At 38.2% G+C, this 14344-nt stretch overlaps 1 protein-coding gene across 4 annotated transcripts in view; it reads right to left on the bottom strand.

The window, feature by feature from the left end:
- The window catches only part of LOC115214765 (E3 ubiquitin-protein ligase TRAF7), a 183542-nt gene that overhangs the window by 33436 nt on the left and 135762 nt on the right, over positions 1 to 14344 (bottom strand). For all 4 annotated transcript variants that reach the window (XM_029783789.2, XM_029783792.2, XM_029783793.2 and 1 more), the window contains one exon: positions 13024 to 13082. In XM_029783789.2, coding sequence (XP_029639649.1) covers positions 13024 to 13082 — 59 coding nt within the window. The remainder of the gene's footprint in view (positions 1 to 13023; positions 13083 to 14344) is intronic.

Consider the following 14344-nt stretch of genomic DNA (forward strand, 5'->3'; position numbering starts at 1 on the left):
ATCTGATTGGTATTTCTAACAAGTCATCAGAACCATGTATATTCTGGTGGTGCAATATATTTCATGGATAGAACACAATTTCTCAGTAACTGACCAATAGAAAGGTTTCATAAGTCTCAAACTTACTGAGAAATTATAGCTTATTACTACATAGAAAATATTTTGCTTATTGCTACATAGAAAATATTTTGCATCTATAAAAAATATTTTATAGATGGAACATATGGAACTCTAATTTAATAAGCATCTTTTAGCAAGACACTAACTTATTATTTCCCTTCCCCTAAAATTGCTGGCCTTGTGTCAGAATTTGAAACTATTATTATTGTTATGGGTCCACCAAGGTTCAGTCCTCAGCCCCCTCTTATTTATCATAGTCCTCCAGGCAATAACGGAGGAATTCAAGACAGGATGCCCCTGGGAGCTCCTCTATGCTGATGACCTTGCTCTAATTGCTGAGTCACTATCAGAACTGGAAGAGAAGTTTCAGGTGTGGAAGCAATGATTAGAATCGAAGGGCTTTAGAGTCAACCTAGCTAAAACCAAAGTCCTAATAAGTAGGGAGGTAGACCAATCACAAACACCTTCAGGTAGATGGCCCTGCTCGATCTGTAGAAAAGATGTAGGTAGAAACTCTATAAGATGCACCAAGTGTAAGCTATGGACACATAAGAGGTGCAGCAATGTCAAAGGAAGGCTAACTAGGAAAATAGTTTTTGTATGTGGCAGATGCTCAGGAGCAATAAACACTGAAAATGCGCAGAGACCAACTTCCACCACATTCCAGGGAGAAAAACTAGAAATAGTTGATAGCTTCCATTACCTAGGTGACCAAGTCAGTAGCAGGGGTGGGTGTGCTGAAAGTGTAACTGCTAGAGTAAGAATAGCCTGGGCAAAGTTCAGAGAGCTCTTACCTCTACTGGTTACAAAAGGCCTCTCGCTCAGAGTAAAAGGCAGACTGTATGATGCATGTGTATGAACAGCCATGCTACATGGTAGTGAAACATGGAGCGTGACTGCTGAGGATATGCATAAGCTCGCGAGAAATGAAGCCAGTATGCTCCTATGGATGTGTAATGTCAGTGTTCATACTCGACAGAGTGTAGGTACCTTGAGAGAAAAGTTGGACCTAAGAAGCATCAGTTGTGGTGTGTAAGAGAGACGTTTGTGCTGGTATGGTCATGTGACAAGAATGGATGAAGATAGTTGTATGAAAAAGTGCCACACCCTAGCGGTTGAGGGAACCTGTGGAAGAGGTAGACCCAGGAAAACCTGGGACGAGGTGGTGAAGCACAACCTTTGAACTTTAGGTCTCACCAAGGAAATGACTAGAGACCGAGACCTATAGAAGTATGCTGTGCGTAAGAAGACCCGGCAGGACAAGTGAGACCATAACCCATGGCCTCTACCTGGGATGTAGCCAGTCCACTTATGCATACCTTTCCTTCTTAGGACACAAAGCTCTACTTGTGAAGACCTGTTGAGGCAAGCGAGAATCGAAATCGAAATCGATCTACATCAATGGAAATTGTAGCTGTGATACCAGTGCCGGTGGCACGTAAGCGAACCATCCAAACATGGCCGTTGCCAGTGCTGCCCCGACGGGCCTCTGTGCTGGTGGCACGTAAAAAGCACCTTCTGACTGTGGCCGTTTGCCAGCCTCGTCTGGCACCTGTGCCAGTGGCATGTAAAAAGCACCCACTACACTCACGGAGTGGTTGGCGTTAGGAAGGGCATCCAGCCGTAGAAACACTGCCAGATCAGACTGGGCCTGTTGCAGACTTCTGGCTTCCCAGACCCCAGTTGAACCGTCCAACCCATGCTAGCATGGAAAGCAGACGCTAAACGATGATGATGATGATTCAGGCAGCGAGCTGGCAGAATCGCTAGCACACTGGATGAAATGCTTAGTGGTATTTCGCCATTGCTACGTTCTGAGTTCAAATTTCGCCAAGTTCGAATTTACCTTTCATCCATTCGGGGTCGCTAAAATAAGTACCAGCTGAATACTGGAGTTGATGTAATTGACTCGCACCCTTGTCCAAAAAAGCTGCCCTTGTGGAAAAATTTGAAACCATTATTATTATTGATATTATTACTAGCTGATCCTGGGCCATCAAAAATGATGGCTAATTGTATATATATGTAAAGGGCTTTATATATATGAAGGGTACAGAAAGGTGGAAAAAAAAATCAGTGCTTTAACTCTGTGTGTGTGTGTGCATACACTTATATGTATGAGGAGCACAGTCTGTAGCGAACACGGTTTTCTATATTTTGTCACAGCCTGCTTCCTTCCATTTTAAGTGTGTCTGTTTATATATATATATATATATATATATATATACACACACATACATATAAATTTGATATGGGTGATTCTTTCTTGTCTTGGGATTCACGGTCAAATGGCTGGGTGGAATTGCGAGAAAAATTACACAAGATGTGTAGAATGATCCAGTGGTGTTGCTGGGCTTTGTATTTTTTCATAGTTCCCATGGTTACCAAGATAATCTACTATAATAATACTCCTGTGTTTATAAATGAGAAAGGAAGGGGTGATGTTATTCATACTTAGTAGTGGGATGTTCAAAATTGTATGCTGACAAAAATAAATCAGTGTTTCAACTCTGTGTGAATATGTGTGTGTGTATGTAAAAGGGAAGTATGTGAATGTGTGTGTGTGTGCATGTGCAATGGAAGTGGGATGGTTCTCCTTTGTTCGTTTAGTATTTGGGTTTATTTTTTGATTTGGTTGAATCTTGTTTTTTTTTTGTTGGTCAGTTATTTTTAGCGTTTTGATCGAAAAAAGTCATTCTAAGTTGTTGCCCAAACAAGTTGAATGGTTACACAGAACAGGTTTTACAGCTACATCATCCAAACCACAAAATTTTGTCTTTCTCCAACCCAAAGCACTCTTTCAATCTGATGACTATACCAAGTACAACCAGCTTTGAACACCACATTTCTGACAGTCTCCAGGGCAAAACTTTCACAACTTGGTCAAGTCTCCATTTCTTCTATTCCCCCACTGACAACTTGGGACATTTTGCAACATTGTGTGCTATTGTTTCATATATTTTCTCAAGTTGTTTCTTTTTAATACTTGATCTTGAGTTATTGTATGATTGTATTAACCTTGTGTTTCTAGTACTTTTAAACCATCTGATCAAGCATATTACATATTTCATTCAACAAAAAGAAGAGTGCATTGCTTGATAGATGTTGATACAAGAGTGGCAGCAAAAAAAATTTAGGAAAATGGTAAGATAAGCAGGACCTAAAATATGAACTTCAAAAGATTTAGAATTACTGTAAAGTTATTCTAAGGCTTTCACATTCTTTTTTAAATTGCCCTTTTTTCAACCAAACCCAGGTTTTGGTTCTATATACATCCCCAGTAGCTTTCCAAAACTGATCATGCTTAGGTTTCTTTTCAGTCTGTTCAAACATACTCTCTTGAATTTCATTCATGTCTTTGTCTCCTATTCCACACTTGATTATCTATTCTTTATTCACTGCCTTTAGTAATTTCTCTGTGTAGTTCTGTAAATATTCAAGTAGGATTTTTCTTTCCATGTGAACACACTCTTCTACAGCAACTAAGTCTCCTTCAAGTACAACTGGTAAATATCAGCTTTAGGATGGTGGGTTCCATACACAGTCAACAGCATTTAGATTTTCAGTCAAGTTTCTGTATGTTGCTTTTTGCCCATTCAACAATTCCAACTCTGTTGTATCTGGGGAGAGTCATTCTCTTCTAGTGCCTTATTATTTAACACACTCACCGGTAAAATTTTCGTTGAATGTTGAAACCTTTTCAATAGTCTTGACTCTGAAATTTTACCAGTGAGTGTGTTAAATAATAAGGCACTAAAAGAGAATGACTCTTCCCAGACACAACAGAATATGCTTCAACACACGAACTCATATAAAGAATCTTGCAAACCAAATCCAAAAACGAAATAATTCCAACTCTATATCTGATAAACAGTACAGATCTTGCATTTATTGCTTCAATAGCATTGTTTGAATTCAACTTTCATTATTATCATCATCATTTAGTGCCTATTTTCTATGCTGGTATGGGTTACATGGTTTGACTGGAACTGGCTCCAGTCTCTTTGGCTGGATGTCCTTCCTAATGCCAACCATTCCACAGAATGTACTGGGTGCCTTTCTTGAGTCACTGGCATGGGTGCCTTTTATGTGCCATCAGCATTGGCCATGACTACAATTTGACTAATCTTGATGTGTCTTCTTAAGTACAGTAAATTGCCAACAGTCTCCGTCACTTGTCATTGCCTCAGTGAGACTCATCATTTGATATTTCACCACCTCATCCCACATTTTCCTGAGTCTAACTCTTCCACAGTTAGAGATTGGCACTTCTTTACACAACTGTCCTCGTCCCTATGCATCACATGGCCATATCAGTGCAGTCTTCTACATTTGATGCCTCTTATACCCAATTTTTCTCTTTAAACACTCACGCTATCATATATGTAGAGTGACATTGCACATCCAGCGAAGCATACTAGCTTCATTTCTTTCAAGCCTTCATATGGCCTGTGCAGTCACAGCCCATGTTTCACTGCCATGTAGCATGGATGTTCACACACAGGCATCAAACAATTACCTTTTACTCTGAGGGAGAAGTCATTTGTTACCAACAAAGTAGAAGTTTGCCCAGTCCATTCTTATTTTAGCAGCTGTACTCTCAGAGCATCCTCCTTCACTACTGGTTTGGTCACCTAGGTAATGAAAGCTATCTACTACTTCTAAATACCCCACTGGACATTTGACGAAATCTATTCTTTGTACATTCCTAGTGTTTATTGTGTCTATACACCTGTCACACACAAAGACTACTTTCTCTGTTAACTTTTCTCTGATATGTCCATAACTTACACTGAATGCACCTTATGGAGTTTCTATCTACATGTTTTCTACATATCAAGCAGGGCCACCTCCTCAAAGGGATATGTGACTTGTCTGTTTTTCCATGTACTAAGACTTTAGTCTTTGCTAAATGAAACTCTAAGGCCCTTTGATTCCCGACCTTGCTTCCACACCTGAAATTGTCTCTCTATTTCTGGTAGTGATTCAGCAATAATAACAAGGCTATCAACATAGGGGAACTCTAAAGGACAACCTGCCTTAGATTCCTGTTTACCTGGAGGACTATGATGAGCATGAAGGGGCTGAGAACTGATCCCTGGTGAACTACTACCTATACACTGAATTCATTGCTATACTCGTTGCCAACTTTCAGCATACTGATAGCATCCGTGTACATGGCTTGTGCAGTTATCACCAACCACTCATCGATCCCTAGCTTCTGCATTGACCACCAGATAAGGTAGTGGGGGACCCTGTCAAAGGCTTTCTCCATGTCAACAAAAGCCAGAAACAGAAGTTTATTTTTAGCTAAGTACTTCTCCTGCAGCTGCCTTACCAAGAATATAGCGTCAATAGTGCTTCACCTTGGCACAAAACCAAACTGCATCTCATCTACACTAACTTTTTCCCTAGTTAGTTGAGCTATGACCCTCTTTCTAACTTTCATTACCTGGTCCAACAATCTGATACTGCTGTAATCATTTCTATTTAAGGTGTGACTTTTACTTTTGTAGCCATTGATTATAATGCTGTTACACCAGTCATTAGGTGTGACTCTCTCATGGATAACCTGATTAACTATACAGGTGACTAAACCATATCCCAATCCATCAGATATTTTAAGCATCTCAGTGATGATTCCTGATCAGCCAGGGGCTTTTCCTCTGTTGCGTTCACATGAAGCAGACTCTCCTTTTCCCATGTGTTCCCTATATTTAGCAGCCTTTCATATTGGCACTTTCAAGCCTCTTTCTTTGCAGAGTCACTAACTGCAAGTGAACCATCATCTATGCAAATGCATTTCTCTCCTATAACACACTGTCTTGCAAACTGAAACACTTCAAGCCACTTGTCCTCATGCCTCAGAACATTGACAAACTTCTTTTTTTTCTGTTCTTTCCCTGGCTAAGTATACCTAACTCTCAGCTTCCCTTCATGCTACCTGATATAGATCTTTGCTACTGCCACCCTTCTAGTCTTTTCAAGTCTGTTTCTTTGCTCTAATGGCTTTGTCAACTACATTGTTTCACAACCATGACACCCTAGGTCTGGCTGGAACTTTTCACCAGCCACAAATTTGGTCTGATGTTCTCAATTAAGCTGTTTCATAGGAACTTCTAGTTATCTTCTATGTCATATGTCTCTAACTCCTCCTCCTTCTCATTAAATGCTTCAGTTAGGATGCCTCTAAATCTCTAACTATTCAAAGGATCCTTAAGCTTCCAGATCTAGACTGGTCTACTTCTAGAAATCCTTGTAGCATGTAGTCTGAAATTACTAATGACTAACCTATGCTGAGGGGTATATTCTTCACCAGGGAAGATCTTTGCATTTTAGAGCAAACATGTACCTCACTTTCTGGTGAGAATACAGTCAACCTGACTAGCATGGCCACTAGATTGAAAAGTTATTAGGTGACTAGCTGGCTTCCTGATGTTGGTGTTGCAGATTATTAGGTTATTTGCATCACAGAACTCCATAAGTCTTGTTCCTTCCTCAATACAGGAACTAACTTCATAGCCACCATGCACACCACAAAAGACACCTGGTTGCTGTCCAACATGTCCACTGAAGTCACCAGCTACGTAGAGAAGGTCACTGTCATTTGTTTTTGAGGTACCATACAAAAGAATATCATAAAAACAATCCTTTTGTTCATTTAGCAGACCCATTTGAGAGGCATAAGCAGAGATAATTATCGCCGTACTATTTTGCAAAACTAGTCTAAGCTTAGGTACTCTATTATACACTGACTATCTCAATCACCTTAGCCACCCATTTCTCACTTAGGAATATGCTCACATCATCTACTCCATCAGTGTTGCCTTCCCAGAAAATTATATACCTATGGTTTTTGCCTGTGAGCAGCCTGGTTGAAGCACCCCTCCACCTTATTTCTTGAATGCAGCACACATTAACACACCTCCATTCAAGCATCTCAACAAACTCATCAGACCTACCTTCCATTGTGCTTACATTGATGGTGTCAACTCTAAAGATGTGAAGGGAGAAGAGGAAGGGAGCAGAAAGAAGAAAAGGGAGCAAAGAGAAGAAAGAAAGGTTTCAATGAGCATTTGTCAACAGACATGTCATATCAGTTGTCCTTATATTCAATCTATCATTCATATGTGTTACACTAGCAGTATCTAGCTGAAGTGAGTGGTATACAAGCATGGTTAATACAAAGATGAGTAAATAAAGTTAGTAAAAATAGTTGGATGCTATGCAAGTATTGTTAATACAAAGGTAGATAAAAGAAAAATAGTTAACTAGTAGACAAGTACTCTTCAACAATATTTTGGTGCAAAAAATACAAACTGTAGCTTGTATATTGCAGTAATGTGGATGAAAAACTACTGAGAGGAAGAAGAATTTCCAAGAGAGGTTCTGGTACAGAAGTGAAAGAGAGAGAGAGAGAGAGAGATTTCTGGTATAGGTGGTAGGGTGAGAAAAAGTGGGTGCATCACACATAAGGAAATGTCTAAACTACTACTGGCTGTGCTAAATGAGAGACAAAATTACGAGTATGATAAGTTAGATCAAATTAAATTAAAGGCGGATCAGTAATTTTACAAGGTAGAAATGCAAATAGACGAATGATGTACAATTAAAGGCAAAGAAGAAGAAGCAAGACAACATAGCTGGTCATTTCGTCACATATGGGAGGAGGTAGCAGGCAGAGTAACCTTGAGGAATAATGCATGTCCAAAGGGGTTTATATATAAGGCAGCAACAGGAAGAAGAGAGAGGTTGACCACCAGAAGTGGCTGCCATGCTTGCTGGGTCATAAACAAATTAAAAGACATATATGACAAAACAGCTACGCTAATTTTCAGGGTAGCTGCAGTTATTATCATAGGGGCGCTAATAATGAAATGAGACAATAATGAAGAAATGAAGAACAGAGTATGAAAGGCAAAATTACAATTATAGTAAGTTTGATTAATTTAATTTGAATATTTAAACTACTACTGAATGTGCTAAATGAGAGACAAAAGTACGATTATGATAAGTGAGGTTAAATTAGATTAAAAGCGAGTTAGTATTTTACAAGGTAGAAATGCAAATAGATGAATACAATTAAAAGCGAAGAAGAAGCAAGACAACTTAGCTGGTTATTTTGTTGCACATAGAAGAAGGTAACAGGCAGAGTAATTTTGAAGAATAATGCATGTCATTTCCCTCATTTTAATTGTATACTCCCTACTTGTAATTTGCTTCATCTCTTCATGATTTATTTCATCTCCCTCCAATATTCCCAAATATCACTGTCCTTTCTCAACTGCTTTCATTGTTTGTCCAGTTGGCATTTCAATTCCCTTCCTTCATTCAAATCTTCCTCATTTCATTATCAATATGAGGGGTTACCCAAAAGAAACGGGTTATAACTAAATTCTTTTATGGAGTTCAATAAGCCATCTGGCGAAAACAAAGTTACTGCACTTTTGGACTTCTTTGCGTATAGCTCCAATAATTGTTGTTGTTGTAGTTGTTGTTGCATGAGTTGCTTCTGCAACTACTGTTGCTGTTCTTGTTGTTGCTTTTGCAACTGTATCATAGAAGTTAATAGGTCTTCCATCATTTAACAAGTTGTATCATGAACAAATTGCTAAATAACCTATGTGAGCTTCAAAACCCTTGACACCAGATGTTGTATCTTCCGTCTCTTAATGTTTTAGTACCACCATGATATTGTGACAGATGGTTCAGATGCACAGTACCAGTGTAGTAACAGTAAAGAAGATAACGATGCAGCCGTAATAACAATGTAACGATCCGACGATCTCTTCACAAACCAACAATCAATATTCCAAATGAACTGACCAACTGAGACCTTCCAACTTTACTGCGAATTCAACTAACACACAAACTTCATCCTGACCACTACTATTTATAATTGCACAGTCCAGTCAATTTCTCACAAGGAGGTGTTGTGATTCTCATCACAACAGGATGAAAAGCAAAGTCAACCTCGACGGAATACTGCTAAGCATTTTGCCCAGCGTGCTAATGATTCTGCCAGCTCGCTGCCTTACAATAATAAGGAGTCTTACTATTATTAAAAGAGTGGTGGAATGGCACCCTTGCACTATTTGTTCTGGGTTCGCTCTTTTACATTTTGAGTTCAAATCCTGCTGAAGTTAATTTTTGTTTCTCATCCCTTTTCAGAGTTGATGAAATGAATTGCTAGTCGTACTAGTGGATGATTTAATCAACTAGCCCCTTTCCCTAAAATAGGTAGTCTTGTGCCTAAATTATAAGTTATTATTATTATTATTATTATGATTCAGTAGTCTTATTTTTATCACATGCTTTCACTGCACTACCAAGCACAGTTCTCTGTGCTTAGAGTATGTGTTGTGGTTTGTTGTGGTGCTCTTGCTTTCACTGTATTGAAAGTGTTTTACATAGGATGTATGCAGTGCCTGGTAGTGTTATTTTCTGTATGTTATATACATTCATAAGTCCTGGTGTTTTGGTTATGCATTTGTCTGAATGTTTTTTAATCAAACCTAATGCACCTATTAATATAGGGACTGTTTCTGTTTTCAGGCTCCACATTCTAGTTACCTCTATTTCCAGATCTTTGTATTTTGAGAGTTTCTCCATTTCTTTTAGAGATACATTGTCATCTGTTGGTATTGATACATCAATAAGAAGGCATTTTTTTCTTGGTGATCTCTGATAACTATATCCTGTCTATTAGCCTTAATTTCTCTGTATGTATTGGCATATCCCAGAGTATGGTTACTTTGTCATTTTCTGAAACCTTTTCTGGGGTGTGCCTGTACCTTTTTTTTTTCTGTTGTCATTTCATAGTGTTCACATAGCTTCCGGTGTACACAGGCCCCAACTCTGTCATGTCTGTGCATATATTCCTTCTTAGCCAGGACTGGGTAGCCTGAAGCAAAATGATTTATTGTTTCTTCCTCATCACTACATATTCTGCAGTTACTTGTATTTTGCTTCATTATGTGTTTATGGTGGCTGGTGGTGGGGGTGGGGGGCTTTGATTTTGTGCTGCAATTAAAAATCCTTTAGTTGCTGCTTTGAGTTCTGAGTTTCTCAGCCATTGTTGGGATTTTACTTTGTCTATTTCTTTTCTGTTTAGCTTATCCCAATATTTGCTATGTAAGGGCTTTTCTTGCCATTGTTTTATCATGATGTTTTGTTGTTCCAGTTTTCATCAGGATTTCAGCTGTTTTACAGCTTTTGTTGTTTCTTATACAGCTTTTTTTTTGTTTTATTATTGTTATTATTACATACTTTTCATCTTCAATATGTATTTTCCATTTTTTTTTTTTTTTGCAGTGGATCAAGAGATTTTTTTAATATCAAATCGAGTGGCAAGATGGTGTAAAATAAGGTTAACCCTCAAAACAAACTCTTTTTTCACAATTTCAGTTTGCGCATTACAAATTCCACTTAAAATCAATTGTATATAATTACTATTCATAGTGAATTTAAAAACTTCATCATCCGAAATCTTCATTATTATATGAAAACATAAGATTTCAGTTAGTAAAATGTTTCTCTTTTGTAAGACTGTATACCATACAGTAACAAAAGATACCTATAAATCAAAATTAGTTATAACCTACCCTGCTTCAAATTCTTTATTTTGAATGTCAATTAAAACTCACTAGACAATTTAGTGAAATCTGGACATAAACTATAATGCTAGACTTCAAACCAAATGAAGGTCACATCAAAACTTTAAACATAAATTAATCTACACATTGAAGCTCTTATATGTATAATTCCAAGAAATATGATTTTGTGCCAGTGGCACGTAAAAAGCACCATCCGTACGTGGTCAATGCCAGTGCCACCATGACTGGCTTCCGTGCCGGTGGCATGTAAAAAGCACCAACCGATTGTGGCCGTTACCAGCTTCCCCAGGCACCTGTGCCGGTGGCACGTGAAAAGCACCCACTACACTCACGGAGTGGTTGGCGTTAGGAAGGGCATCCAGCTGTAGAAACACTGCCAGATCAGACTGGAGCCTGGTGCAGCCTCCTGGTTCCCAGACCCCGGTCGAATCGTCCAACCCATGTTAGCATGAAAAACGGACATTAAACGATGATGAAATACACAACAGAAATAAGAGATCAATAAATCACTTCAAATTTATCATTTAACTAAATTTGGACAGCAGCTTTTGACCAATTGTGTTAATCTTTTAGTAACCGAATTAAAAACTGGTTTATTCAAATAAAACAGAAATGATCTCAGTTCAAGCTATATATAAGTGGGAGAATAGTTCTCAATATTAGAGAGAGAGAAAGACCATAGAATGTTGATGAAAATTATTTTTGATATTTAGCTACTACATTTCAAGTTCAAATCTAACTTCAGTTAACTCTATCAACATTTTTTAGGATCAATAAAATACCCATAAAGTCGATTTAAATCGAATATAAGCTGCCTCTGAATTTGAGGAATTGATAGGATATTACCAATATTACAGAGGGGTGGCTAGAACAGTTAGGTACTAAGCCAGAGTACCTTTATTTTATTGGTATCAGTAAAATGCAAACCAATTAATATATTAATTATCAATCAACAACAGAGTCTCCTCATTAAATTTATGGTATCAATGTAAGAAATTAGCACTGAACATGGTATGGGAATTAGTATAGGGTTTCTCCCTCCAACACACTTCAAACTGCACCAACACTTGCCATCCTACTGTATTTTATCTCTCCACAAGAGACCCTGCCTTTGTTGTCTGTTCTGGGACATGGTCTCCACCACCTCTAATTATCATATTTATTATTTCTGTTCCAATTTTTTTTTTTATTGTTGTGCCATGAAACAGAAATTTTGTCCAAACAGTTAAATTATTTTAGAGCCTACTTTAATGCAAATGAAGCAGGTTCAGGTATGGAGAGTAGATTAGGAGTAGAATGGAGTATGTAGGGTAGAAAAGAGTCAGAGCAAGGTATCTAGAGTAGAATAGAGGTAGGGTGAGGTGTATAGTGTAGAATGGCGGTAGAGTGAGGTATATAGGGTAGGATAGAAGTAGAGCAATGGAGGCATGCGGCTTAGTGGCTAGGGGTGCTGCACTAATGATGGTAATATTATGGTTTGATTTCTGGACCAAGCAATGCATTGTGTTCTTCAGCAAAACACTTCATTTCACATTGCTCCAGTCTACTCAACTGGAAAAAAACCCAGTAAGCCTGCAATGAACTGTTGTCTCGTCCAGTGGGAAATATGTATACTACTGAATCCAGGGAACTGGCTTTATATGCCTATAACTCAGGAAAGACCATTGACCCTTTTTTTGAGAGATAGAGTGAAGTATATAGGGTAGAACAGAGGTAGAATGAAGTATATAGAGTAGAAAAGAGGAAGAGTGAGGTATATAGGGTAGAATAGAGGAAGAGTGAGGTATATAGGATAGAATAGAGGAAGAGTGAGGTATATAGGATAGAATAGAGGAAGAGTGAGGTATATAGGATAGAATAGAGGAAGAGTGAGGTATATAGGATAGAATAGAGGAAGAGTGAGGTATATAGGGTAGAATAGAGGTAGAGTGAAGTATATAGGGTAGAACAGAGGTAGAATGAAGTATATAGAGTAGAATAGAGGAAGAGTGAGGTATATAGGGTAGAATAGAGGAAGAGTGAGGTATATAGGGTAGAATAGAGGTAGAGTGAGATATATAGGGTAGAATAGAGGAAGAGTGAGGTATATAGAGTAGAATAGAGGAAGAGTGAGGTATATAGAGTAGAATAGAGGAAGAGTGAGGTATATAGGGTAGAATAGAGGTAGAGCGAAGCATAAAGTCAAGCTAGCAATGTAGAGAACAGAGACAATCTTAGAGGTAGGCCACCACCTGTAAACAATAGCACCACAGCAGAGAGTAAAGGAGGAGACAGCATAAGCACTTACCCATATTTTTGATGAGGACACATTACATTGTTACATATTCGCAGATGACTTTCCAAATCCTTCAAAGAAAATAATAAATAAGTAATATAGCCCATCATCTTTTATTATCCTCATCTTGAGGTTTTCGATTTTAAATTTAATTGACGTAATAAATTTAGGAAGATCATTTACTAAGGACAGCAAATGTTATGTCACACATTAGAGGTACACTGTGAAGGCTTGGTAGAATCCATAAGAAGGAGGTTAATTGTTGTTTAATCCCAGATTAGCCATGATCCAAGAGATCAAAGGCATTCCAGATATGACTATTATGTCTTTTAAAAACTACAACGTTATCTAAGATATCCTTTCCTTTCATAAAATAGTGTGATTCGACTGCTATTTCTGGCTGATTGAGTGACCATGTAGTAGATCTGTTTTAGTTCACTGGTCAATACTCAATATCACAAGTACTCTCCTTAAGAAGTAAAACTGCTTTTCATAGTGGAAGTAGTAGTAGTGGTGTTAATGACTATCTCTACTAGAAGTAGTGGTTGCAGTAGTGATGTTAAGGAAAGTGCTGATGGTGGTTGTAGTAGTGGTGATACTCCAGCATGGCCAAACCAAGAAAAGGTTGTAGTCAATATTTTATGTCTAATATGTTTAATGTATATTTTTGAGAGTCAAATTGGGCAAGTCATAAGTAGATGAGTCACAAGTGAATCATAAGTGGATCAGAGATGGTTGAGTCTTAAGTGTCATAGGTGGACATGTTATGAGTTATAGGTGGGTGAATCATGAGTGAGTCATATGTGAGTCTTAGGGAGGCATGCTATGAGTTGTAAATGGAAATGTCATAAGTGAGTGATAGGTGAGCACATCATAGGCGGATGAGCCAGACTAAAATTTTAAAAATTCAGTGCTTTGTATAGAGATACTAGAACGGTATTGTGTTCATGGTCATGACAGCTCACTCTAACTTGCTAGAAGCCCTGTTGTTGTCTAGCCTCAGGTTAGTTCTGATCAAATCAAGTAGACCAATGGTCAATAACATTTCATCCATAACCATCCTGTGTTTCGGACAGTGTATCTAGGACTACATTGTCCAATGTGTCCTTATATTGTGTGACTTGAGGCATTTTGGTAGCTATTTCTATCACAACACATAAAGGCTGAACCACTGGTTCACTATAAGTAACAAGTGTTTCATAATCTAACAATGCTTAGTTCAAATCTTTCTCTGGGAGCAGGCAGAGTGCAAGTCATCATGGAGCTTATAGCAAGGGTTCTATTTGTCTGGGGCTCATTTCCTTCCTGAAATTAGGATTAGGCCCTGGCTCAT

The sequence above is a fragment of the Octopus sinensis genome, linkage group LG8, assembly GCF_006345805.1.
Source record: "Octopus sinensis linkage group LG8, ASM634580v1, whole genome shotgun sequence".
Taxonomy (NCBI): Eukaryota; Metazoa; Mollusca; class Cephalopoda; order Octopoda; family Octopodidae; genus Octopus; species Octopus sinensis.